Source organism: Rousettus aegyptiacus, unplaced genomic scaffold (genome assembly GCF_014176215.1).
Source record: "Rousettus aegyptiacus isolate mRouAeg1 unplaced genomic scaffold, mRouAeg1.p scaffold_m13_p_1, whole genome shotgun sequence".
Taxonomy (NCBI): domain Eukaryota; kingdom Metazoa; phylum Chordata; class Mammalia; order Chiroptera; family Pteropodidae; genus Rousettus; species Rousettus aegyptiacus.
This window is the reverse complement of record NW_023416284.1, coordinates 86,765,653-86,790,313: the sequence shown is the minus strand read 5'-3', so window position 1 is coordinate 86,790,313 and position 24,661 is coordinate 86,765,653. Positions and strand designations below refer to the sequence as shown.

Below are 24,661 nucleotides of genomic sequence, written 5' to 3'. Positions count from 1 at the left end.
TAGGATCTACCATGGTGTAAGAACAGTCAGTAGTCATGGCCTCTGAAGTACTGTGACCTGACTGTGCCCCTTAAGGGAGGAAAAGATCTCCTACACTGCTTTTTTCCAAAGATACCCCTTATGGAGGTGAACTGATAAGAAAGTAAGGCTGCATCCCACCCCACCAGGAATGTTGTCACTGCTGTTGCCAGTCTTCAATGTGCATTAAGGATTCCTGACTGTTGGGGAAAGTTGCAATTCAAGGATGGTGGGAGGAAGAGAAGAGAGCCTTCCTCTTCATCATTCACAAGTAAACTGTGTTTCCTGGTAACAATTAGAGTTTAAAGGAGACAGATATGAGCAACTGTTCATGAAGACTGAAGCTTAGTGACCAAGTCTTATTTGTTGTAATAATCATTAAACATAGAGAAAACTTTCAGTAGCTGTGTTACAATTTTTCCTGTTCTCACAAAAACATCATAAGAAATTTGATAACCTTTAAAAGACACACCAAATAATTTAAGAATAATGTCAGTGCTAATAGTCATGTCCAATACATGCTAATAACTGAAGAAAATATTAATTTTGCTAAAATTAATTTAAACTATCCCTGAGCAATATGTTACTTTTTACATTGCAATGCCAAATACAACTGCTGAAGTACTGGGTATACATGATACTTACAATTTAATTCAAATGCAAATGCTCAAAATTTAGGTGTGTACAAATCTACCATATGGGAATTCCCAAAACAAGAAAATGAGTCCTAATATACTCATTTTAATTCGATTTAATTCGATTCAACAAATATGGATATCTACTGTACACTATTTATTAGAAAGTGAGTAAGAACGGAAACTAGAACATAATATGATTTACTTATTGAAAAAAATTTGAAAATAACAACTGCAAAACCATATAGCAAACACTTGGAAGATAAACTGAAGAGTGGCTTGCACATTTAGTAAGACTATATACTAATAAATAAAAATAATCGAAAGAAAGCTGTGACTTGGAAGGTCAGCAATGGAAGAATTAGGAAAGATCACCAAGAGTAAAGATGTGTCATTAGAGACCAAGGCTAAGATCATTCACACCCTCGTATTCCCAATAACTATCTATGGATGTGAAAATTGGACAGTGAAGAAGGCTGACAGGAAAAAAGTTGATTCATGTGACACATGGCATTGGAGGAGAGCTCTGCAGATACCGTGAACTGCCAGAAAGATGAACAAGTGGGTCCTAGAACAAATTAAGCTGAAACATTGCTGGAGACAAAAATGACAAAAGTGAAGCTGTCTTACTTCAGGCACATCATGAGAAGGCAGGATTCTTTGGAAAAGACAATAATGCTAGAAAAATAGAAGCCAACAGGAAAAGAGGAAGACCAAACATAAGATGGGCTGACCCTCAAAAAGAAGTCATAAATATGCATCTGTAGGAGCTGAGCAGGGCAGCTGAGGAGAAGACATCATGGACATCACTCATTCACAGGGTCGCCAGGTATCTGAGCTGACTCAACAGCATGTAACACATACTAGTAAACTATCTATCTTTATTCACTCTACAAACACACACAGAGTATCTTATCTATGCTGAGACTGTGCTAAACACTGGGAGTGCAGACATGAAAAAGATAGCCCCTGTACCAGGAAGACCCAGCACAGCAGAAGAGATCAGAAAACAGATGATGACAGTACCTACATACAAGGGTGATGCAAAGAACAGAAAATCACTGCAGAAGCACTAAAGATGAGGGAATACTAACCCAACTTGGATACACGTGGGGAGGTGAGCAGGGAAAGCTCCCCAGGAAGAAGCACCTAAGTATAAGGAAAGAGCAGGAGTGGAGCAGGTATGGGATTTCAACACTGAAGTGGTTCTGACTGCCTGCTGCCTAGAGGCAGGCATGAGAGGTTGAGAGGAGAGTGAGGGAAATAAAGGACAGTCACGAGAAAGTATAAGCATTGGCAATGTCTAAGAAGTTTAGGTTTTAGCTGAGGAAGAATGAGTCATCTTGAAGGGTTTTAAGCAGGGGAATGACAGATCCAACTTATATTTTAGAAAGATGAGCTTCTCAAAGAAGCAGACATAGATATGAATCAGGCAAGTCTTGAGTGCTGGGACTATAAGGAGACACTTGAATGTCTTGGTAAGAAAAAATGAAAAGTGACAGGGAGCAGAATAGGGATGGAGACAAGGAGGTGGCACTTGTAACTAGATCTCTGATGGAACTAGAGGAGTAAGAGGAATCCTGGTTGACATCTCTACCCCTTCACATTGAGTTGAGGTTCAGCAGCAGAAACAACTGATTTGGAGTTGGTGAGAAAGAGAGGATGACGAGTTTGCTTTTGGACTTACTAAGCTGAGGAGGCCTCAGAATGTTCCAGCAGATGTTGGAGGCATCTGCTAGGAAGGTAGATAAAAAGATCTGAAGCTCAGTGTACAGAGATTAGGCTACAGAGATGCTGAAGGTGATGACTCAGAAAGTTTGAGATAGGACTACCAACGATAGAGAGAGACAGTCTTGAAAATACCAGGCTATAGTACAAGGCTATGAAGAAGAAGAAAAGTCAATCCATGAAGGAAACTAAGAGGCTACCAACTAGGATTGGGGACAGAGATGCCTCAGAAAGACAGTCTCAGGAAGGGGGTTCAACAATGTAAGTGCCACACAGACATAAAATAGGAAAAGGAGTGCACCTATTAGATTTCCAACTATAGGATCAGAAGTGGTTTTGGTGAGAACAGTCTCAGTGGAATGGTGGAAGTGCAGGCAGATTTCAGGGGTGAGAGAGGTCATCTGACATGAGAGGACAGATAGGACTAGTATAGAATCATTAAGGGATGACAGATGACTTTTTCAAAAGCTGGGTTGTAAAGAGAAGAGTGATGGGGAGTTATTAGAGAGGAACTGAAATTTACAGGTAGGGTGACCATAGCTGCGGTTTAGTGCCTAATGTCCTAGGTGCCCTGCCCATCCCCCTCCCCTGACTCTCAAGAGATCATAAATGTGGTTATCTTATGATAGTTAAAATTTAGAAGATTATAACAAGTATTAAGTGATAATTATATGGAAGGCACACTATTTCATACAAAAAAACAACTGTCTGCACAACCAAAAAGTTTATAAGTTTATTTGATTCAGCAAGCAATGGTGTTTTATATATATATATATATATATATATATATATATATATATATATATATATATGTGTATATATATATATAAATAAAATAAAAGTGATTTAAGTGACTGTCATTTGATATCATAAAGATAATACTGGAACTGCGTTAGTCATTCTCCTACAGTTCAATTGTCTTCGCTATATTACTATATTAATCTTATTCCTACACACTTTCCTTCTATTCTTCACCTTTTCAGCATCAATAATTAGGTCTTACATAGGAATGACCAGATACCTTAAGTTAATTTTTGATGACAGTCACAAAGTCATTGGATAAAACTGTCAAAAGTCTATTATATCAATGTAATAAAAAAAATCACAGGAAGAAAGTATGCATTGCTAAAAATGATCAAATATTATAAAGTGTATTAATTATTCTCTGGAATTTAAAAATAATTAAGCAATTAAGTGTTAATAATTAAAAAGTATACTAAGTTCCAAATTATCAAGAAATGGGTTTAAGCTGATAAAAAGTTAAAATCAAACTAATCCCTTAGTAAATACAAGAAAAATGACAATAAAAATAAAAGCATTTTAAGCATCTATTAATTGATAAAAGTATATCTATGTTTATTACACTAGATGTACTAGACTAATATTAGAGAACTTTGATAACTCGATACCATTTACCTGTTGGAGGCAGGCAATCTTTCCAATCAAAATAGCCTGCATAAATTCCAGGTTCTAAGGAGCCAACGATGGGATCAGCTTTCATCTCAATGTAATTTTCAAAGAGTCTTTGGTCTAATTCTTTCAATGAGGCCATGCTAACCTATAAACATACAATAAAGAGTAATTATAAATTGTCCATTTGAGGGTGAAGGAAAAATACATTTTAAAAGCACTTATCAACTTTCCTACAGAAAAAAAAACCATGATTTTTATTTCCTTTATTTTTAGTAAAAAAGAACACTCTTTGCATAGCTATGTAATAGGATAAGAATTAATCCCCAAGTATGGACTAGAGGTCATCTTCATAGAAAGTTCAGCCCAGATGAACTGTGAGTTCCTGCTGGTAATTGGAGCAGGAAAAAGGTGAGGAGGTTGACATCAGTCCTACAAGTCTATGCCTGATCTCACTGGCATCTAAGAGGCCAAGAAGTTATACACTAGATGGGTAGAGTACTAAGTTTGAGAAGTAAAGAGTCTGTGGGCCCAGGTTCCTCTGCAGTGGACTGGTGACCTGTCTGCTTCTATAACATTGACCAATGGGACACAAGCTTCTCTCCAACATCAGACCTGAGTTTCAAGAAGTTAATATTGAAAAACAAATATACATCTAGAGAGTTTAGCAGCTATAAATAGGAATATCTATCAAACAGTGAAATTAAGCTGTGGGAAGAGAAAAGCAACAAAACTTGAATTTAGAAAAATAATGAAAACCCATAATAAGACTAAAGTACAATATAAAACAAGACTTTATGAAGATAAAACACATGATTTCCAAAGCTAACAACTGAGTAAATTAATCGAAGAAACTACCGGTCACTACCAAGACTAAAATTAAGTGCAATTAAGTACTTCAAAGTATAGAGTAAAAATGTAAAGAGGTAGAAATTCTGAAATAAGAGACTAAGAAGACAGATCCAGAAGCTCTAATATGCAAAAAAAAAATCAAGAAGAGAAATATGAGTAGTTAGAGAACAGGTAATAATTAAACAAGCAACAGAAAAAATTTAACTGCTTCTAAAGACCTAGTTTGCAATTTGAATAGGCTTGCTGAGTTCCAGGTTAGAAAATGAAACTTTGTACACATTTAGGTAAATACTATTAAAATACCTAATTTTTAAATAATAAAAAGAACCCTTTAAGGTTCTAGATCAGAAAAATAATTTATCAAAACCATAGCAGAGTGAGAGACATCTCCAGATCTCTCCCTTTGAAACAACAACAAATTGAACACCTAAAACTCAACAAAAAACACCCAACCTGCACACCAGCACATCTGAGCATGGTATCTGCGCATAAGAGATACCACAGGTCAGAACCCTGGGTGTCGGGCAGTGGACTGGGAGAAATAAAGATGCTGCCTCCTGCAGTCACCTGAGCTCACTGCAGGATGGGGAGAGGTGCAGGAGTGGCGAGTTCCCTGAACAGCCCTGCCTGGGAAAGCTGCAGGGCCCAGTCATCGGGGCAGAAAGCAGAGAAGCAGGACAGGACCGCAGAGGAACGACAGTTGATTTTTGCCAGTCATGGTTACAAAATCGAAGATGAACATAGCCCCCAACTCCTAACACAGGGGGCTGCTCCTCCCACACCCTCAGAGACAGATCACCATGGAGCCTCAGGGGAATCTGAGCAAATGCTGCTGAGACTATTGCTGACACTGATAGGGATTGAAACTGAGGGTAGCGAGCATGATTAAATATCTCCAAAAAAGTTTAAAAGCGTTACTAAGACTTTATATAAAGCAGGGATCTAAGAGGCTTAGATGCCACCTATAGGAAACCAAAAAAAAAAGCACCTTATGTGTAACAAGCTAAACAGAGACCTTTATATAATAAATCTTCTTTCTGGAAAAACAGTAAAATACACTTTCATTAATGCCCAGGCAGAGAAATAGAACATTAAACACCATGAACAACCAAGGTGACAGGGCATCTCAGAAAGAAAGAAAAAAATCTCCAGAAAATTAGCCTACAGACACAGAAACATGTGACTTAAAAGACAGAGAATTCAGGATGGTACTTCTGAAAAAAACTCAGTGAATTTGGAAACGAGTCATATCATCAATTTCAAGAATTGAAAGAAACACCTAGACGAGCAGAGTAAAAAAACTGAAACCTTCAAAATGAACAGAATAGATAGCCTTGACAAATATAAGAGGGTTGAAATCATACCAACCGTATTCTCTGATCATAATGCTTTGAAACTAGAGATCAATTGCAGAAAGAAAGCAGGAAGAACCACAAATACATGGAGATTAAACAACATGCTACTGAAGAATAACTGGGTCAGAGAAGAAATAAAAAGATATCAAGAGATACACAGAAATGAATGACAATGATAGTACACGTATCAAAAATTTTGGAACATGGCAAAAGCAGTCATATGAGAAAAGTTCATATAAGAGGCCTATCTCCAAGAACAAGAATGAGCCCAAACAAACAACCTAATGCTTCAACTTTAAAAACTAGAAAAGAAAGAACAAATTAAGCCTAAAGTCAGCAGAAGGAAAGAAATAATCAAAATTAGAGAAGAAATAAATAAAATGGAAAACAATAACAACAATAAACATTAGAAAAAATAAATGCACCAAAGAGCTGGTTCTTTGAGAAGCTTAATAAAATTGATAAACCCCTGGTTAGACTGACTAAAAAAAAAAAAAAAAAAAAAAAAAAAAAAAAAAAAAAAAAAAAAAGAACACAAATAAACAGAATCAGGGATGAAAGAGGGAAAATTACAACTGACATCACAGAAATACAAAGGATCACACAAGAATACTATGAAAAAATATACCACAACGAATTTAATAACCTAGAAGAAATGGACCACTACTTCGAAAAATACAACCTTCCTAGACTGAATCAAGAAGAACTGCAAAATCTAAATAGACTTATCAGCAGTATGGAAATTGAAACTATTATCAAAAACCTACCAAAAAGTAAAAGTCCAGGACCAGATGACTTCACCAGTGAATTCTATCAAATTCAAAGTAGATGTAATACCTGTTCTCTTCAAACTCTTCCAAATAACCGAAGAGGAGGCAATACTTCCCAACTCATTTTATGAGGCCAATATTACCCTGGTACCAAAACCTGGTAAAGATAACACAAAAAAAGAAAACTACAGACCAATATCTCTCATGAATACAGATGCAAAAATCCTAAATAAGATACTAGTGAACCGAATACAGCAACATATTAAAAAGATTATACACCACGATCAAGTAGGCTTCATCCCAAAGGCACAGGAATGGTTCAAAATATGCAAATCAATTAATGTGATACACCCATAAACAAGTTAAAAAATAAGAATCAAATGATCATATGAACAGATGCAGAAAAAGCCTTCGACAAGATACAGCGCCCATTTATGGTCAAAATGCTTAACAAAATTGGTATGGAAGGAAAGTAACTTATCATAATAAAGGCCATATATAACAAACCCTCAGCCAACATTATACTTAATGGTGAAAAACTAAAAACCTTCCCTTTAAGAACAGGAACAAGCCACGGCTGTCCACTATCGCCTCTGTTATTCAATATAACATTGGAGGTCCTAGGGAGTGCAATCAGATATGAGAAAGATATAAAATGTATCCAAATAGGATATGAAGAAGTCGAACTGTCACTGTTTGCAGATGACATGATTCTCTACATAGAAAACCTTAAAGACTCCACAAGGACACTACTAGAAACAATAAGCAAATACAGTAAAGTGTCTGGATATAAAATCAATGTTCAAAAATCCACAGCTTTCCTAAACTCTAATAATGAAGTGTCAGAAAAGAAGCAGAAAAAATAATTCCTTTTGCAGTTGCAACAAAAGAATGAAATACCTAAGAATAAATTTATAGAAACAAGTTAAGGACCTATGTAATAAAAACTATAAGAAATCGAAGAAGATACAAAGATATGGAAAGATATTCTGTTTTCCTGGATTTGAAGAATCAACATAGTTAAAAAGACCATGATACTTAAAGCATTATGGAGATTTAATGCAATCCCCATCAAAATCCTATAGGCATTTTTGAAAGAAGTAGAACAAAAAGTCATCAGATTTGTATGGAAGCACAAAAGACCCCGAATTGCCAAAGTCATCTTGAGAAAAAAAAACGAGGCTGGAGGCATCACTCTGCCCGACTTCAAATTGCACTACAAAGCGACAGTAATCAAAATGGCATGGTATTGGCAGCAAAACAGACACATGAACCAGTGGAAAAGAATTGAGAGTCCAGAAGCAAACCCATATTTATGTGGGCAAATACTTTTTGACAAAAAAGCCAAAAACATACAGTGGAGAAAAGAAAACCTCTTCATAAATTGTGCTGGGAAAACTGGAAAGCCAGCTGCAAAAGAATGAAACTAGACTCCTGTGTATCACCACACACCAAAATTAACTCAAAATGGACTTATATAAGACCTGACACAATAAAAAGCACAGAAGAAAACACAAAAACTAAACTAAAGGATCTTGGATTTAGGAGGATTTTATGAATTTGACTTCAAAAGCAAGGGAAGTAAAAGCTAAAATAAATGAATGGGACTACATCATACTAAAATGTTTCTGCTCAGCAAAAGAAATCGTCAACAAGGTAAAGAGAGAACCATCCAAATGGGAAAATATATTTGCAAGCAACACTTCCGATAAAGGTCTAAATCCAAAATATACCAAGAACTCATACAACTCAATAACAACAACAACAACAACAAACCCCACAAATGATCCAATCAAAAAATAGGCAGAGGACCTGAACAGACACCGCTCCCTAGAAAACATACAAATGGCCAACAGCCATATGAAAAGATACTCAACATCGCTAGCTATTAGGGAAATGCAAATCAAAACCACAATGAGATACCATCTCACGCCTGTTAGAATAGCTATAATCCACAGGACCATTAATAACAAATGTTGGAGAAGGTATGGAGAAAAAGGAACCCTCATACACTGCTGGTGGGACTGCAAATTGGTACAGCCACTGTGGAAAATAGTATGGAGCTTCATCAAAAACTAAGAATTGATCTACCATATGATCCAGCAATCCCTCTTGGGAATTTCCCCAAAGATCTGAAAACCCATATCCCAAAAGATATTTACACACCGATGTTCATAGCAACATTATTCACAGTGGCCAGGACATGGAAGCAACTGAAGTATCCTATGAAAGATGATTGGATAAAGAAGCTGTGGCACATATATACAATGGAATATCACTCAGCTATAAGAAGAGATGAAATACTGCCATTTGCAACAATATGGATGGACCTTGAGATAATCCTGCTAAATGAAATAAACCAGACAAAGTTGAAAATCACATGATATCACTTATATGTGGGATATGAACCTAAAAGCAACAAGTGAGCAGGACAAACAGAGACTCATGGACATGGACTACAGACTATTGGTTACCAGAGGACTATACACTAGTTGTTACTAGTGGGGTGGGGGAGGAAGGGAGAGGTAGATGGGGTAAAGGGGGCAAAATATATTGTAGCTGAGGGAAACTGGACTTTGGGTGGCAAATACACAATAGAATATATAGATGTCAAACAATAATGTACACCTGAAAATTATCTAATTGTATTAACCAATGTTACCCCAATAAACTTAATAAAAAAATAAATTAACTTTAAAAAATTCTCAAAAAATTTTACCTATAAAGGAGAATCAGTCTGATATCAGATTTCTCATATGCGACATCAGAATCTGAAATTATCAGAATAATATCTAGAGGAATAAAAGAAATCCAACCCAAGAATCCTCTACTTAGCCAAGGTATCATTCACTCACAAAGTCCAAGGAACATATTTTTGGATATGCAAGGATTCAAAGAGTACATATATCATCCATGTACTTGAGAAAGAACTTTAACCTAAAAGCACATAGATGAGATTGAGGAGGATGAACAATTTAGGAAAACAGTGGTAGGGAATGAACTTTGAGTTCCCTTCCATCCTCCATTATCATTTTCCTTCTCAAATATTTAGAAACATAAACCTAAATATATGATTAGAGATGCTTTGGGATTATAAAAGTGTTAATTCTTAAAAGAGAAGAGGCATCCATAAAGGAAATACTATTAAGAACCCAAAATGACGATGAAAATATGACATTATCAAAATCTGTGTAACAGAGGCAAAGCAGTTGGTTTTATAGCTAAAAATGCATCTATTAAAAGGCTTAAAGTTAACGTTTTACTCTTCTACTTCAGATAGCTAGAAAGAGAAAATTAAAGTCAAAGAAAGAAGTAATAATTAAGTATAAAAGCAGAAATCAATTAAATATTTAAAAAGATTAATATTAGAGAAAGCCACCAATTTCAAAAGTTGATTCTTGAAAGGGTTATTATAGTTTTATGTAAGTCTGACAACATAGAGAAAATTAATAAACTCCTAAGAAACACAACTTTCTGGAAATGGCACAAGAGTTCATTATTTAAAATGCTTTCACTTGATGAAAACTTCAGGCCCAGATGATTTCACTGCTGATCTACCAAGCATTTAAGGAAGAAATTATATCACACACAAACTTTATAATACACTAGAGCCTGAGAATATTTCCTATTTTGTTTGGTGAGACCAGCAAAACTGTGATATCAAAACTGACAAGGATATTGCAAGCAAAGAGAATTATAGACCAATAGCCCTCATAAAAAAAGACATAAAAATCCTATTGGCAAATTGAATCTATAAATAAAAAGAATATATTATACAGAAGTGGAATTTATTTCAATAGATTAAAAAAAAAAAAGGACTTGATAAATGTCCCCTCATACCACATATGTTTCAAGATTGTAATAGAGGTCCTAGTCTATGCAATATAGAAAGAAAAAAAATATAGCAGAAAAAAATGAACCAAGGTTTCAAGACATACTAAAAACCTGTAATATATGTGTAATAATAATAATAGTAATAATAATGCAATAATGAACAAAATGTAATGCTTAATGAAAGATCACAGACCTGAATATAACAGCTAAAACTACAAAGCCCCTGGGAAAAAATATACAGGATATTGAAGCAGGTAAAAATTTTGACAAGATATGAAAGGCGTTAAACATTTTAAAACTTGGTAAACTGGATTGCATTGAAATTAAAAATTTCTATTCAATACATCATTATAAAAACAGAATAGCAAGCCAGGAACTGGAATACACACACACACACACACACACACACACACACACACACACACAAGAATTTATATACAGATTTCTAAAACTCACTCATAGAAAGGTGAACAACCCAATTAAAAAATGAGTATGTGTACTGAACAAGCACTTCAGAAAAAAAGCTAGCTAAATATAAATATCTGAATGTATAAAATGCTTAACATCATTATTTATCAAGGAATAGTCAATGAAAGCAGTGAGACTGGTTAAAATAAAAAGAATGATAATATGAGGTATCAGCAAAGATGTGGAACAACTAGAATACTCATATATAGTTGGCTGAGTATAAAATTAGACACTCACTTTGGAAAACTATTCAATGTTTCTAATAAACTTATTCCATGACCAGCAATTCCACGTCTAGGGATATATAAGTAGTTTCTCTTTTTCTGAGGGGAATAAATTCCAAGACCCTCAGTAGTTGACTAAAACTGCAGAAACCAAACCCTGTACAGTAAGAGATTAATAATGAATTAATAATAAAATAGAACAAATGTCCACAAAAAGACTTTTACAACAACTATATTAATAAAAACCTACAACTGGAATAATCCAATGGCCAGTATCATAAGAATGATTAAACAAAATTTGGTTAACCAAACTCAGCAATAAAAGAAAATAAATTACTGATGGGCACACAATTTCAATGATTCTCAAAAATTATTAAGTTGGAGTAAAAGCAGCCATACACAAAAGGCTACAAACTGCATGGTTCCAGTTTACATTTAGTTCAAGAACAGATAATATAATACATTCTGATAGAAATCAGAATAGTGGTGAGAGGAGTGTATGAGGGAAAATTTATGAGTGGTAGATACTGTACATTTAAGATTTGTGTGTTTTACTGTATGTAAATTATACTTCAATTTTTAAAATAAATGGATGAGTAGATACTAGGCAAATGAAACAAAAAGAGAATGGAGTAGCAGTATTAATTTGTGACAAAGCAGGATTAAGGTAAAGTACTCGCATCACAAATTTTGTTGTGAGAATTTAAAAAGATAATTTATGAAACTTGTGCAGCATATTTTACATATAAATGCTAGCAGCAGTTATAATTTCAACTGTCCTATTTTCACTAATGTCCTGTTCACACCAGCTATGAACATAGATATTAACTAGGTTTGCTTAATACGACTCGAAATGCAAAATAAAGTCCATCCATCATTAAAGCGCTACCTGATAATGATGAATGAAAGTTAAATGGGAAAAAATCCTGCAAAGGAAATCACAGTCTAACAGAAACAACAACAACAAAAGAACATTTATAAGACTATATGTTAAAAAATAGGGCTGTTAAGGAAGCAGACAGGGAGTGCTTAAGGGACACTAGGAAGGGGACTGAAAAAGGCTTCATAGAGAGGGTGATGCCTGAGGGAACAGGGCACACTATCCTTTCAGGTAAGGTGTCTCTAACCACAATAGGGCACCTATCTAAAGGAAAAAAGGGGAAGATTGCTAATTCAATGACTATGTACTCAGAAACAGCTGTACTCAATAAATTCCCACACTTTACAACTGGACAGCACCTTTTAAAGTACTCCAACCAGTTGGTTATAACTTACAGAAATACACAACAGGAGGCAGCATATTGGGTGTAGGAGCAAATAATAGTTATAATATTCTACCATTATAGCTTCTTTAGCTTCAATATGTATATCAAAAGATATTCTTGTATCATATGGCCTGACCTGTATTATAGTAACTCTTCATCATGGACAAGTCCTGACCAATGAACACTTGCTAGGTAGATGTCACAGTTCTTCAATTTCTATTCAGTTGCCTTCAACTCATCAAGATAAAAAAGTAAAATCATTATTTTGATATATTTTAATGTTTCCAATTTAAATTTTCTACTTTATTATTTTAAAAACTTTTTGATAAAAATGCTTTTTAAAAAGCATGCTTCTGAGAAAGGAAAAACTGGAAAATGAAATCTGTCATTTCAAAGATGACAGAAGAAAGTACATTTAACTGTGCCATCTCTATAGAGATAAACTCATCGAACTCTAATCAGAACTTCTATCCAAGTAAATTTGGATTACTAGGTTTAGTAGAATTAATATATATTTTTAATTCTTTACAAATGGATGACTGGACAAATGGCAAACTGATATTCCTTTATGTTCCTGAACCATAATTTATCAAATTTGGGCAAAATAAAATCCAGGTAAATAATTTTAAAAACTAAACTCTTAAATCTATAGTAGATTGGTGGTACAATGAAAACAAATGAACAAAAAAAGAAAACCTTATATAAAACAGAATATATATCACCCTGAAAGAGAAGAACAGATGATATTTCTAGGACTTGTTAGTGAGCGCCATCATTCCTCACCCCCTTCACCTTCCACTGTAATTCTAACCTGATGGCTTACTACTCATCTTTATCATTCCCGAAACTTTTATTTTCTGTGAATTTTTATAATCAAGCTAACTACCTCACATCCCATTAATCCAAGTCTCCATCAACCTGGCTAACACTGGTCACCCCATCCTGGTTATCACTGAGATACCACGCTACCCAACTTGCTGGCCCACCCGAGATGCTTCCGGTGGTTTTCCATGCAAATGGCCTGTCTTGGTTTATGCTGTGGATTTTCCTAAAATCTCTCAAAGGTTCATAAAATCCACCCAAACAGGCAGCATCTGGCCTCTGCATGCCCTATAAGTCTTGCTAAGCAGCCACAAGCCTGACACTAGTGGAGGCTGGCCAGCTTCAGTTCACAGTTTGGCCTCTGAAGGCACCTCCAAGTCCAGCATGGGTGGCAGTCATCTGAGGATTGCTTAAGGGCTCATGTCAGGTGGCAACAAGCAGGGCACAGGCTGCAGCTGAACTTGGCTTGTGGCGGGGGGCCTCCCAGGATGCCCCAGGGCCTGCATGCCCAGTGGCTAGATTCAGACCTAGCTGGAGCACCACCCAGGGCCACATCCTAGGACGACACGCTGAAAGGGAAGAGTAGGCAGGTACCAAAACTCTGCTAAAGCCAGTCCTGCTCCATACGGTCAGCCACTGCACAACAGCTCCTCCCCCATGTTTGCCTGTCAGTCCTCACAAGGACTCAGCCTGAGGGTCAATCCTCCCACTGACATGAAAAACCAAGGCTCCTATAACAGGAAGGCACATACAGTCCACTCAAGAGACACGCCTGCAGCACCCAACTCAGGTGACAAGGGAGACTGCACTACTGGGTCCCATAAGACACCTACTGTATAAGACCACTCTACCAAGACTGGGAAACACAGGGGAACAGCCAGGATGGGAAGAAAAACATATCCCAAGTGAAAGAGCAGAAAAAAAACTCCAGTAAAAGAACTCAACAATAGAGATAGGCAACCGACCAGATGCAGAGTTCAAAGCCCTGGTTATAAGGATGCTTAATGAACTTAGGGGAAGAATAGATGAATTCAGTGAGAACTTTAACAAAGAGATAGAAAACATAAAAATGCAGACAGAAAACAAAGAACTAGTCAGGAATGAAGACTACAATAACTGAAATGATGAACACATTAGAGGAAATAAACTGCAGATTAGAAGAAGCAGAGGATCAAATCAGCAATTTAGAAGACAAGGTAGCAGAAAACAATCTGAACAGTAACAAGAAAAAAGAATCCAAAAAAATGAGGCCAGTTTAAGGGGCCTCTGGGACATCGTCAAGCGTACCAACATTTGCGTCACAGAGGTAACAGAAGGAAAAGAGAGCAAGGAACCAAAAACCTATTTGAAGAAATAAGGATGGAAAATTTCCCTAACCTGAAGGAAACAGACATACAAGCCCAGGAAGTGCAGAGTCTCAAACAAGATGAACCCAAAGAGGCCTACACCAAGACACATCATAACTAAATGCCAGAGGTTAAAAGTAAAGAGAGAATCTTAAAAGTGGCAAGAGAAAAGCAATTAGTTACCCACAAGGGAGCTCCCTTAACACTGTCAACTGACTTCTCAACAGAAACTTTGCAGGCCAGAAGGGACTGGCATGAAATATTCAAAGTGACGAAAAGGAAGGACCTACAACCAAGATTACTCTACCCAGCAAAGCTATCATTTAGAACCAAAGGACAGATAAAGAGCTTCCCAGATAAGAAAAGGCTAAAGGAGTTCATCACCACCAACCCAGTATTACAGGAAATGTTGAAAGATATTCTTTAAGAAGAAAAAAGAAAAAGATAAAAAATATGAATAAAATGGCAATAACTACATACCTATCAACAATTACTTTGAATGTAAATGGATTAGGTGCTCCAATAAAGACAAGGTAGCTGAATAGATAAAAAAAAAAAAGAAAAAAAAGAAAACAGGACCCTTATATATGCTGCCTTCAAGAGATTGCAAGACACATACAAACTGAAATTATAGGGATGGAAAAAGTGTATCATGAAAATGAAACGAACAAACAAAAAAGCTGCGTTAGCAATACTTATGTCAGAAAAAATAGACTGTAAAATAAAGGCTGTGACAAGAGACAAAGAAGGACCAGTATTCCTACTTCTGGGTATTTATCTGAAGAAATCTAAAACACTATTTTTAAGGTATAGCATTATTCACAATAGTCAAGATATTGAGTATACCTGGGTGTCAATTGACAGATGAATGGATAAAGAAGAGCTAGTACATATATGCAATGGAATATTACTCAACCATAAAAAATAATGAAATCTTGCCTTCTGCAACAACATAGATGGACCTAGACTAGAGAGTATTGTTATGAGTGTAGTAAGTCAGATAAAGACAAAAGCCATACAATTTCACATACATGTGGAAAATAAAGAACAAAATATAAAAAAAAAATCGGAAACAATCTCACAGATACAGAGACCATTTTGACAGTTGCAAGATGGGAGTGGAGTTGGGGGAAAGGCTTAAGAAGTACAAATTGGTAATTACGAAAGAGTTGTGGGGATTTAAAGTATAGCGGAAGGAATACAGTTAATAATATTGCAATAACTGTACAGTACCTGACAGGTACTAGATTTATTGATACGATCACTTTGTAAATTATATAAATGTCTAATCATTAGGTTGTACCCCTGAAATTAATATATCGTATGCCCATAGTAATTGAAAAAAAAATCCTAATTCTGAATGTGAGAACTAGCCTACCATTTAGTCTAAGCTGCCTTCCCAAATTCTTCATATTACCTTATTCTCAAAATGATCTAGAAAAAATCTAAGAAGAATATCTAAGTCTCTTTATATATCAATTTCATTCTTCTTCTTAATAATGTAAACTGAGGCAATATAGTTCCTACTTAAAACTTTGTAAAACTCTAAAGAAAACCTAACTTATTGCTGCTCTGCTACATACAATTCCTAATCATTTCATATATTTTTTAAATGCTAAAGTTTCTCCAATAAATATACTGGTATTATTATTGTTGTTGCATAAGAACAAAGTGCTCATTACTTACTACAAGAGAGTACCTTACAATTCGCAATACAAAAATTTCTGGAAATAAACTTGACTTTTGGCCCTATAGTCTTAAGTCACAACATTTCTCATCAGGATGATTAATCTTTACGAAAAGGCAGGAAAGCAAGACAGAGCCACCCACTTTGATATTTTCATTCTTTGAAAAAAAAAATCCCAATTTAGCTCATAAACTAGAACTATCATTTGAAAAAAATATGCAATCTATCAAGAGCACATTTTGATTATAAGATTAACAAGATGATTATCTTTCCTATTCTTTGCTCTGAGAAAACTGTACTGACATTAAAAAGTGGTTCTAGCTTAGTTTTACTTAGAAATCTGATAAACATGCTCAGGAACCAACCAACCTCTAATAACGAGGTTACTTCACATTTTCCTTTTCTGCTTACTTAAAAAAATATACACAACAAAGTATAACTTTTTTAAAAACCTACTCCATTAATATAGGACTCATTTTTGTTCAGTCTTGCTACAGATTATAGAGTAGAGAGTATGTACTTGTACTTTTCTGATAAGGTCTGTTGTAAGCCAGTTGTGTATATGTGTACACACATAAGTGCTCAAGCACCTGTGTGCCTGCTTAAATAGTAAAGCAAAAGGATTACTGCTGTCTTATGGAAAGGGAGAGAGGAAGAAGAGTGAATAAGCAGAAAGAGGTTTTTCTGTAGGCTCAGAGAGTTTGCTGTTGGCTATAAATAAAAGCTTTAATCTAAAAGGAGCCAAATTTGAGATGATTCTTAAAGATCTAGGTTTAATGCCTTTCCCTCATTATTTAATTCTCTTACTTTTGAACAGCTTAGGTGAGGAGAAAATCACCTCTAACCTTGAGAAACCTTTGCTCTAGAGGAAATATAAGAGTATTAAATTAATGATTCAAGGTGAGTTATGAGAAGGACAGCAAAGACAGGGTTGGGTGAAGATGGGGAAGGAATATGGGTGTGGGGAGAGCAAGTAGAGCGAAAAGTGTAGGAAAGCAAAAAAGAGAGGATGCTTAGAAAACAGTTTGGAAACTAAGTAGATAAAACAACCAACTTGTCCATTTAACATAATTAATTTACCTGTGTTATTTTTTCTATTCCCTGGAAGTTGTGCTTCTCAAAATGTTCTGCTATATTTAGGAAGGTGTGATGTTCTAGGTAGCAGCAATTACTTAGGACTATCAAAAGTTGCTGTTCCTAAAAGCAAAACAAATTTTTACAAAATTACATTTACAATTAACAAATTGAGAGTCTAACAGATAACATTTATCACTTATTAGATTTAATTATAATCTTTTGGTGTTTAATAGCAATAGTCAACACTTTGTTTTTCTTGGTCCTTCTTTCTCAATATTATATAGAGAGAAACAATACAATTCTGTAATTCTATTAATTGCTCATTATTATACAATGAAGAGTTAAAGAATGTCCCTTTTGAAATTTAATAGAGACATGGATTAATGAAACAGTTGAATACGAGGATCAGCTGTCAATCTAATGCTCTAATGCGAGAGAGGAATAACTACTTTACTAGTTATTCTACTTAATATTTTGTGCACAAAAAAAGCTACAAAATAAATATTTTTGAGAGCTCAGAGAAGGGAAAGATCAATTAGGGGGATTGTTTTATAAACCACAAATGTCTAACCAACGTATCGTATTCTTCAACTAATAATAAAACTTTTAAAAAATGAATATTTTTAAGTATTAACAAAAAAGTAGAAACTCTTAGAAAACAGTTTATAAGAGAATTACAATACAATCCATACGATGGGCTCCTTCAAATAACTTGGGCCTTCACAGAAGGCACAGAGGCTAGGGGACTCTTCCTCAGTTTCAGTCATAGAGAGGACTAGAGGCCCACATTCTATGCTCTTCACGGTTCTAGCTACATAAAGTAATTTCTTATCAAAATTACCAGCCCCCAAAGCTAATGAATAAAACATCTTTTACAGTTCAGAAGTACTACTTTTCTCACAGCTATTGTGGCTCACTGAGAGCGCAGCCCCGGTGCTCCCTTAGGTGAAGAGCATTCTCTGGAACAACTGTGAGTAATTTAAGGCCTTAGTTTAAGATCCCTTGACTAAAATTAAAGACAAAAACCACTTTCCAGGAACATTTTTCACTCATATTTTATTTGCTGATTTATATGCAATCAGAATAACTTATGTTGAAGTCAATATAATAAACATGGAAATAAACAGGTCCCTGGGTCTTTGAGGCATAGAAACCACAGATGAATATATACTCCTTGAACTCAATTGCCAAGCACAGATTATATCTCCAAATAACTTCATTTAACTTTGTCAAATTTTTAAAAACTTTCTCAATTTCTTTATTTAAAATGTGCCTGTCTTTATTTCAGGCAGAGTGTAGCCCATTCAATATCTTTTCTGTTCCCCAAGAAATGTTATTAAATGCCAAGGAATTACTACAGTACCTTCAAACAAATGAAACATTGTTAATGGCCCTGAATTAATCTGTGGATGGAAAATAAAGTACAAAACAAGGTAAAAAGGGTTATGGGATATATACTCTTCATTTTGTGATTAAATGGCAAGTGAAAATCAGAAGGAAAGCAGTGAAGAGGTGTAAAGGTAAGGCTGGGGATGGGAGGCAATATTCCCTTTTGCCCCTAGCCTGGTATTACCCTTATGTGGACTTTGTAAAGCACATAAAATAAACATAATGTCTCATCAGGCACTCTAAACACAATGCACTCCTCCAAATTCTCAACTGGATTCTCAGTTATAAAATCAATCCCTAATTGCCTTTTTCTTCAAAAATCTTCTCTCCAAATATTAGCCTTCTCTACAAGTCTACCTGAGCCTGCTGCATCTTCTGCGTGCTATTAATTAACTCTCTTTGGTTGATTTTTCTCATTATAATCGGTATGGTTCTTCCCCCCAAATGGAAAAACTATTTGAGTGACTTAAAGTTTTAACCCCCAACAAGTGCTTTTTTCCCTCCTCAAATCTAACCAACCAGTAGAAAGAAAAATTGAACACAATCAAATAATCAAATTCTTAAGCTTGGATGACTAATCAAAAGCTTATTAACAATTTAGATGAATATACATGTTTGAAAATAACAACTCAACCTATTAAAGATAGTACTTGCAGATTAAGGACTATGGCTTTATGTATTATTTCAATTATACCTTACCAAATCTCTGAGGTGTAGGCAATATCATCTTGATTTTGTCCCAAAGAAAACTGGACATCCTCAGTAACATGCCCAAGGTTATTCAGTTAGTAAGAAGCAGACTAGAAAGCAAACCAGTGTATTCTGACTCCAAATCTAGCTTCTTTCTACCATAACTGATACTGCTGGATAACAGAACAAGACTCTAAGATCTCAATAATTTGGGCCAACTATAACAAGATATCATAGAAGGGGGAAAAATTAGGAAATGAATTTGTTACCAAATAAATAATTTTTGGAGTAAAATGGGAGAGTAAGGTCCTGTGAGTAGCAGAAGCAAGTGTGAACCTTGGGGTTCTGGCTGGCAGTAAGTCAACAGAGAGATGTAACCTGTGTAGTTCTGGTTGCTTCCCAGTAGTCAGGATCACATTTTTTCTGTGCCTCCTTTGAAGAAGGACTGAATTAAAGTCTGAGAACTACCACATCAAGTGACCACAAGCACATCAGCTGGGAGATGTCTAAATGATTTAGAGTGTTAAGAGAAGGGAACATTCCAACTACATACAGCAGCTGTTTTCAAATACTGGAAAGATTATCATGTAAAATTAGGCTTGTTCTAAAATATTGAAAAAAAGCATAGTTAGCCAGATGGCTGGCAAGGCCTTTTTCAATTTAGAAGGATCTTTCCTCCAGTCCATGTCCTACTCTAGCCCTCTTTCTATGTTCACAGTGGAAAGAATGGTTTAAATTTTCCACATCAACTTCCTCAGCTCTTATTCACTCATGACCCAGTGTAAGCAGATGGCCCCTCAGCAGTCCAATGATGTGGTTCTCTCACAATCATATACAACCTTACAACTATCAAGATCATGAGGCTCTAGTTTTCACCTGACCCAATCTGATCCTCTGTCAGTCTGTGACACTGTAAAATATTCTTTTGTTTAAATGTTTTTTTCCATCTGTCTCAGGAACATTACTCTATTTGGATTTCCTTCTCTCTCTGATTACTCCTTTATAGGAACCTTCAAGGCTTTCTGCTTCTGGCCATCCCTTAAATACTGGTACTCCCAATATTATTTTTATATATTTGGCTCATCTCTCATTCTACCAGTATTTTCTCCAGTATTCTCATCTACCCCCAGGTCTTATATTGCTGCTTACAAACCTAGATTTATCTCCTGGGGTCCAGATAAGTATATCCAATCCCACACGAGATATCTCTACTTAAATGTTACTTGTTCAAAGATTAAACTAAATTTTTAATCTTTCTTTAGAACCCATTTTCTTCCTGAATTCTCTCTGTGAATGGTACCATTATCTATCTAGCCATCAAAGTAATTAAACCTAAATAGATTTTATTAAAAAGTTACTTTGTTTAAACTTTGACTGAATTATATTTTCTCCAATGTAACAAATCCTTTATTTAGGAATTGAAATAATTGTGGAAATGAAATAAGGCAGGGAATTTAGGAATTTTTTTCTTGAGAAATAAATACACACACACACACACACACACACACACACGCACACCACACCCTTCAAACTAATGACAAACCAGAGAGGATTTTTTTTTAAAGAAAGATGGAGTTTGGATTTCAACTGTTGAATTTATAAATGTAATAAAGTATCCATGAATCATATATATACATATATGTGTGTGTACACATATATACATACATACATGTATATATGTGTATGTGTGTGTGTGTGTGTGTGTTTAAAAAAAGTTTGTTTTTGTTTTTGTCAGGGACTTTGTGTTTAAATAAAATGCTATTAGATATAGAGAAAAGCAGAGCTTCTCTGGTTAAAAGAAACATGTGAGGGGAACAGGCACCTGTCTTTTGCATCCCCTCCAACTTTCAAGCACCAGAGAACCACTAGGACACCTAGTTCACACCCAAGAACCTGCATGATGCAGAGAGTAGATGAAACTACTTAAGGTACTATTTCAGCTAAACAGATTTTAAATGTAGAATACATACAAAATTATATTCTTATTAAAATTTTCACATAATAAAACATTACTTCAAAGCTCAGAGTAGTATGCTATAGCACTAATGTAGTTGGTAATTTAGACAGATTTATTAAAATCATTAAATAGTTTTAAAATGAAATGCTTTACTCTCATTTTAATTATTTATCATTTACTTACAGAAGTCAAATTGAAGTCTTCATGGATACTTCCAAACAAATCAGGAGAAGAAACATCAACAGAAACACTGAAAATAGAAGAGAACAGTTATAATTAAAGCACTAAAATAAGAAAATGCTAATATATTGTTATATGTAAACTACACATCAATAAAAGGATGTAATGAACTTTAAAATGTTTTGGTCTGTTCTCTGGGTAGTAGGGGAGTAAAGATGGCGAAGTAGGTAGATCCTGAGCTTAGAACCTCCCATGGACACACCAAAACACATAGAGCAATCATCATTGAAAATGACCTGAAGACCAGATGAACAGACTTTTCTAAAACTCAGGATTTAAAGAAAAAAACCTCATCTAGTGGGTAGGTGCAGCAAAGACCCAGGATGGCCAGGACCTACACCCTCAGTATGGTGAACTAGAGGTGGGAAGGACATCACAACTACAGCACATGCTTCAACCAGCTCTGGAACCTTGCCCAATCAGCTCCACCACTGACACACCTGATGGGCAAACTCAGCCATCAGCAAAAGCACCACTCAAGCAGCTCCAGCATCAACACACCCAGTAGGCAGCTCCTCCACAGTGGCTCCTACTCTAGAGGATCAGCCCCCTTACACTGGATCATCTTAGCAGTAGCAGCTAGTCCTCACAGCCAGTTGGTCTTAGGAGACCCAACACATAGGAGCGCCAGCAGCAATTATAGCACAGCTGTAATAAAAAGGTGCATGCAACCTACATTGGTGACATTCCTGGAGCGCCTAGCTCTGGTGACCAGAGGAGACTATGCCACAGGGCCCCACAGGGCACCTTTTACATAAGGCTACTTTTTCAAGACTGATAGATGTAGCAAATAAAGAGAAACAAACACAGAGAGATAAGCAAAATGAGGAGAAAGAAGAATATGTTACAAACAAACAAACAAAAAATAAAACCACAGAAAAAGAACTGAATGAAAGAGAAATAAGAAACCTATCAAATAAAAAGCTCAAAGTAATGGCTATATAAATGCTCAACAAACCTGGAAGAATAGATAAACTCAGTGAGAACTTCAACAAAGACAAAATAGATATTTAAAAAATCAGAACTAAGAATACAATAACTAAAATGAAAATTGGAGGGCATCAATAGCAGATTTGATGTTCATCACCACTAAACTAGCACTATAAGAAATGTTAAAAGGAACTTCGAAATAGAAAAGGCCAACTAAAAATAGGAAAATATAGGAAAAGAAGTATCTCACTGACAAAGGCAAACATTTAGTAAAAGTAGTAGATCAAGCACTTATAAAGCTAGTATGAAGGTTAAAGACAAAAGTAGTATAATCCTTTATATCTACGACAAGTAGTTAAGGGATATACATACACACATACACACGCAAAGATGTAAAATGATATCAGATACATAAAACATAAGGAGGAGGTGAGTAAAAATGTAGGACTTTCAGAATATATTCAAACTTAAGCAACCGTCTACTTAATATAGACTGTTATTTACAAGGTTCATGATATATGAATTTCATTGTAACCACAAACCAAAAACCTATAATTGATACGCACACATAAAAAGAGAAAGAAATCCAAATATAAACTAAAGAAAATCATCAATACACAAGGAAAAAGAGCCAGAGAGGAAGAAAGGATCAAAGAACATTAAAAACAACCTGAAAACAATTACTAAAATGACAATAAGCTCACACCTATCAACAATTATCTTAAATGCAAATGACTACATGCTCCAATCAAAAGACCTACGGTGGCTGAATGGATAAAAAAACAAGTGACACATATGTACGCTGCCTATAACAGACTAACTTCAGATAAAAAAAAAAAAAAAAACACACAGACTGAAAACGAAGAGATGGAAAAATATTTCATGGAAATGAAAACAAAAAGAAAGTTGAGATAGCAATACTTATATCAGTGGGCATTACATAATGATAAAGAGATCAATCCAACAAGAGGATATAACACTTGTAAACAAGTATGCATCCAATGCAAGAACACCTAAAGACATACAGCAAATATAGATATTAACATACATAAAATAAGAGACTGACAGTCTAAAATAATAGTAGGAAACTAAATAATAATAGGAAATACCCCACTTACATCAGTAGATATATCATTAAGGCATAAATCAGCAAGGAAGTGTGGGCCTTAAAAGATACAATAGAATATGGTGACAGAAAGAGATCTAACTATGTGCGGTGAACAGACAATGCAATATATATATATATATGCCACATTATTAAATTGTATAACTGAAACTTACTGGATTTCGATACTCAATATCACCATAAAACAAACAAAAAAAGATAAATTAGATAAGATGAACTTAATAGATATTAGCAAAACATGTGATCCAAAACAGCAGAATACACATTCTCTTCAAGCACACATGAACATTCTCCAAGAGAAATCACGTTAGGCCATGAAACAAATCTCAATAAATATTAAAAGGTTAAAATCATATCAAGCATCTTTTCTGACCACAACAATCTAAACCTAGATATCGATTACAAGAAAAAAAAATGGAAACACAAGCACATGGAGGCTAAACTGCCTGCTACTAAACGACCAATGTTAAAAAAGAAATCAAAGAGAAAAAAATATACCTTGAGATAAATAAAAATGTTAACACTATATTCCAAAATCTTTGGGACACAGTAAAAGCAATTCTAAGGAGAGAATGTATAGCACTACAGATCTATAAGAAACAAGAAAAATCACCAAGAAAAAATTGAACCTTACACCTAAAGAAACTAGAAAAACAAACAAAGCCAAAAGGAAGTGGAAGAAAGGAAATAATAAAGATCAGAGTGGAAATAAGTGAAAAAGATACTAAAAAAAATAGGAAAGGTCAATGAAACTAAACACTAGTTCTTTGAAAAGATAAATAATATTGATAAACCTCTAGTTTGACTCATCAAGAAAAAAAAAGGGCCCAAGTAAATA

At 35.1% G+C, this 24,661-nt stretch overlaps 1 protein-coding gene across 8 annotated transcripts in view; it reads right to left on the bottom strand.

Moving 5' to 3' along the window:
- The window catches only part of EXOC2 (exocyst complex component 2), a 193,205-nt gene that overhangs the window by 42,091 nt on the left and 126,453 nt on the right, over positions 1-24,661 (bottom strand). For 7 of the 8 annotated variants that reach the window (XM_036237595.1, XM_016159498.2, XM_016159497.2 and 4 more), the window contains 3 exons: positions 21,711-21,777; positions 17,495-17,611; positions 3,798-3,939 (listed from right to left, as the gene is read on the bottom strand). In XM_036237595.1, coding sequence (XP_036093488.1) covers positions 3,798-3,939; positions 17,495-17,611; positions 21,711-21,777 — 326 coding nt within the window. Of the gene's footprint in view, positions 1-3,797; positions 3,940-6,892; positions 6,926-17,494; positions 17,612-21,710; positions 21,778-24,661 lie in introns of those variants that run through there. The other variant, XM_036237606.1, reaches the window with a different exon arrangement.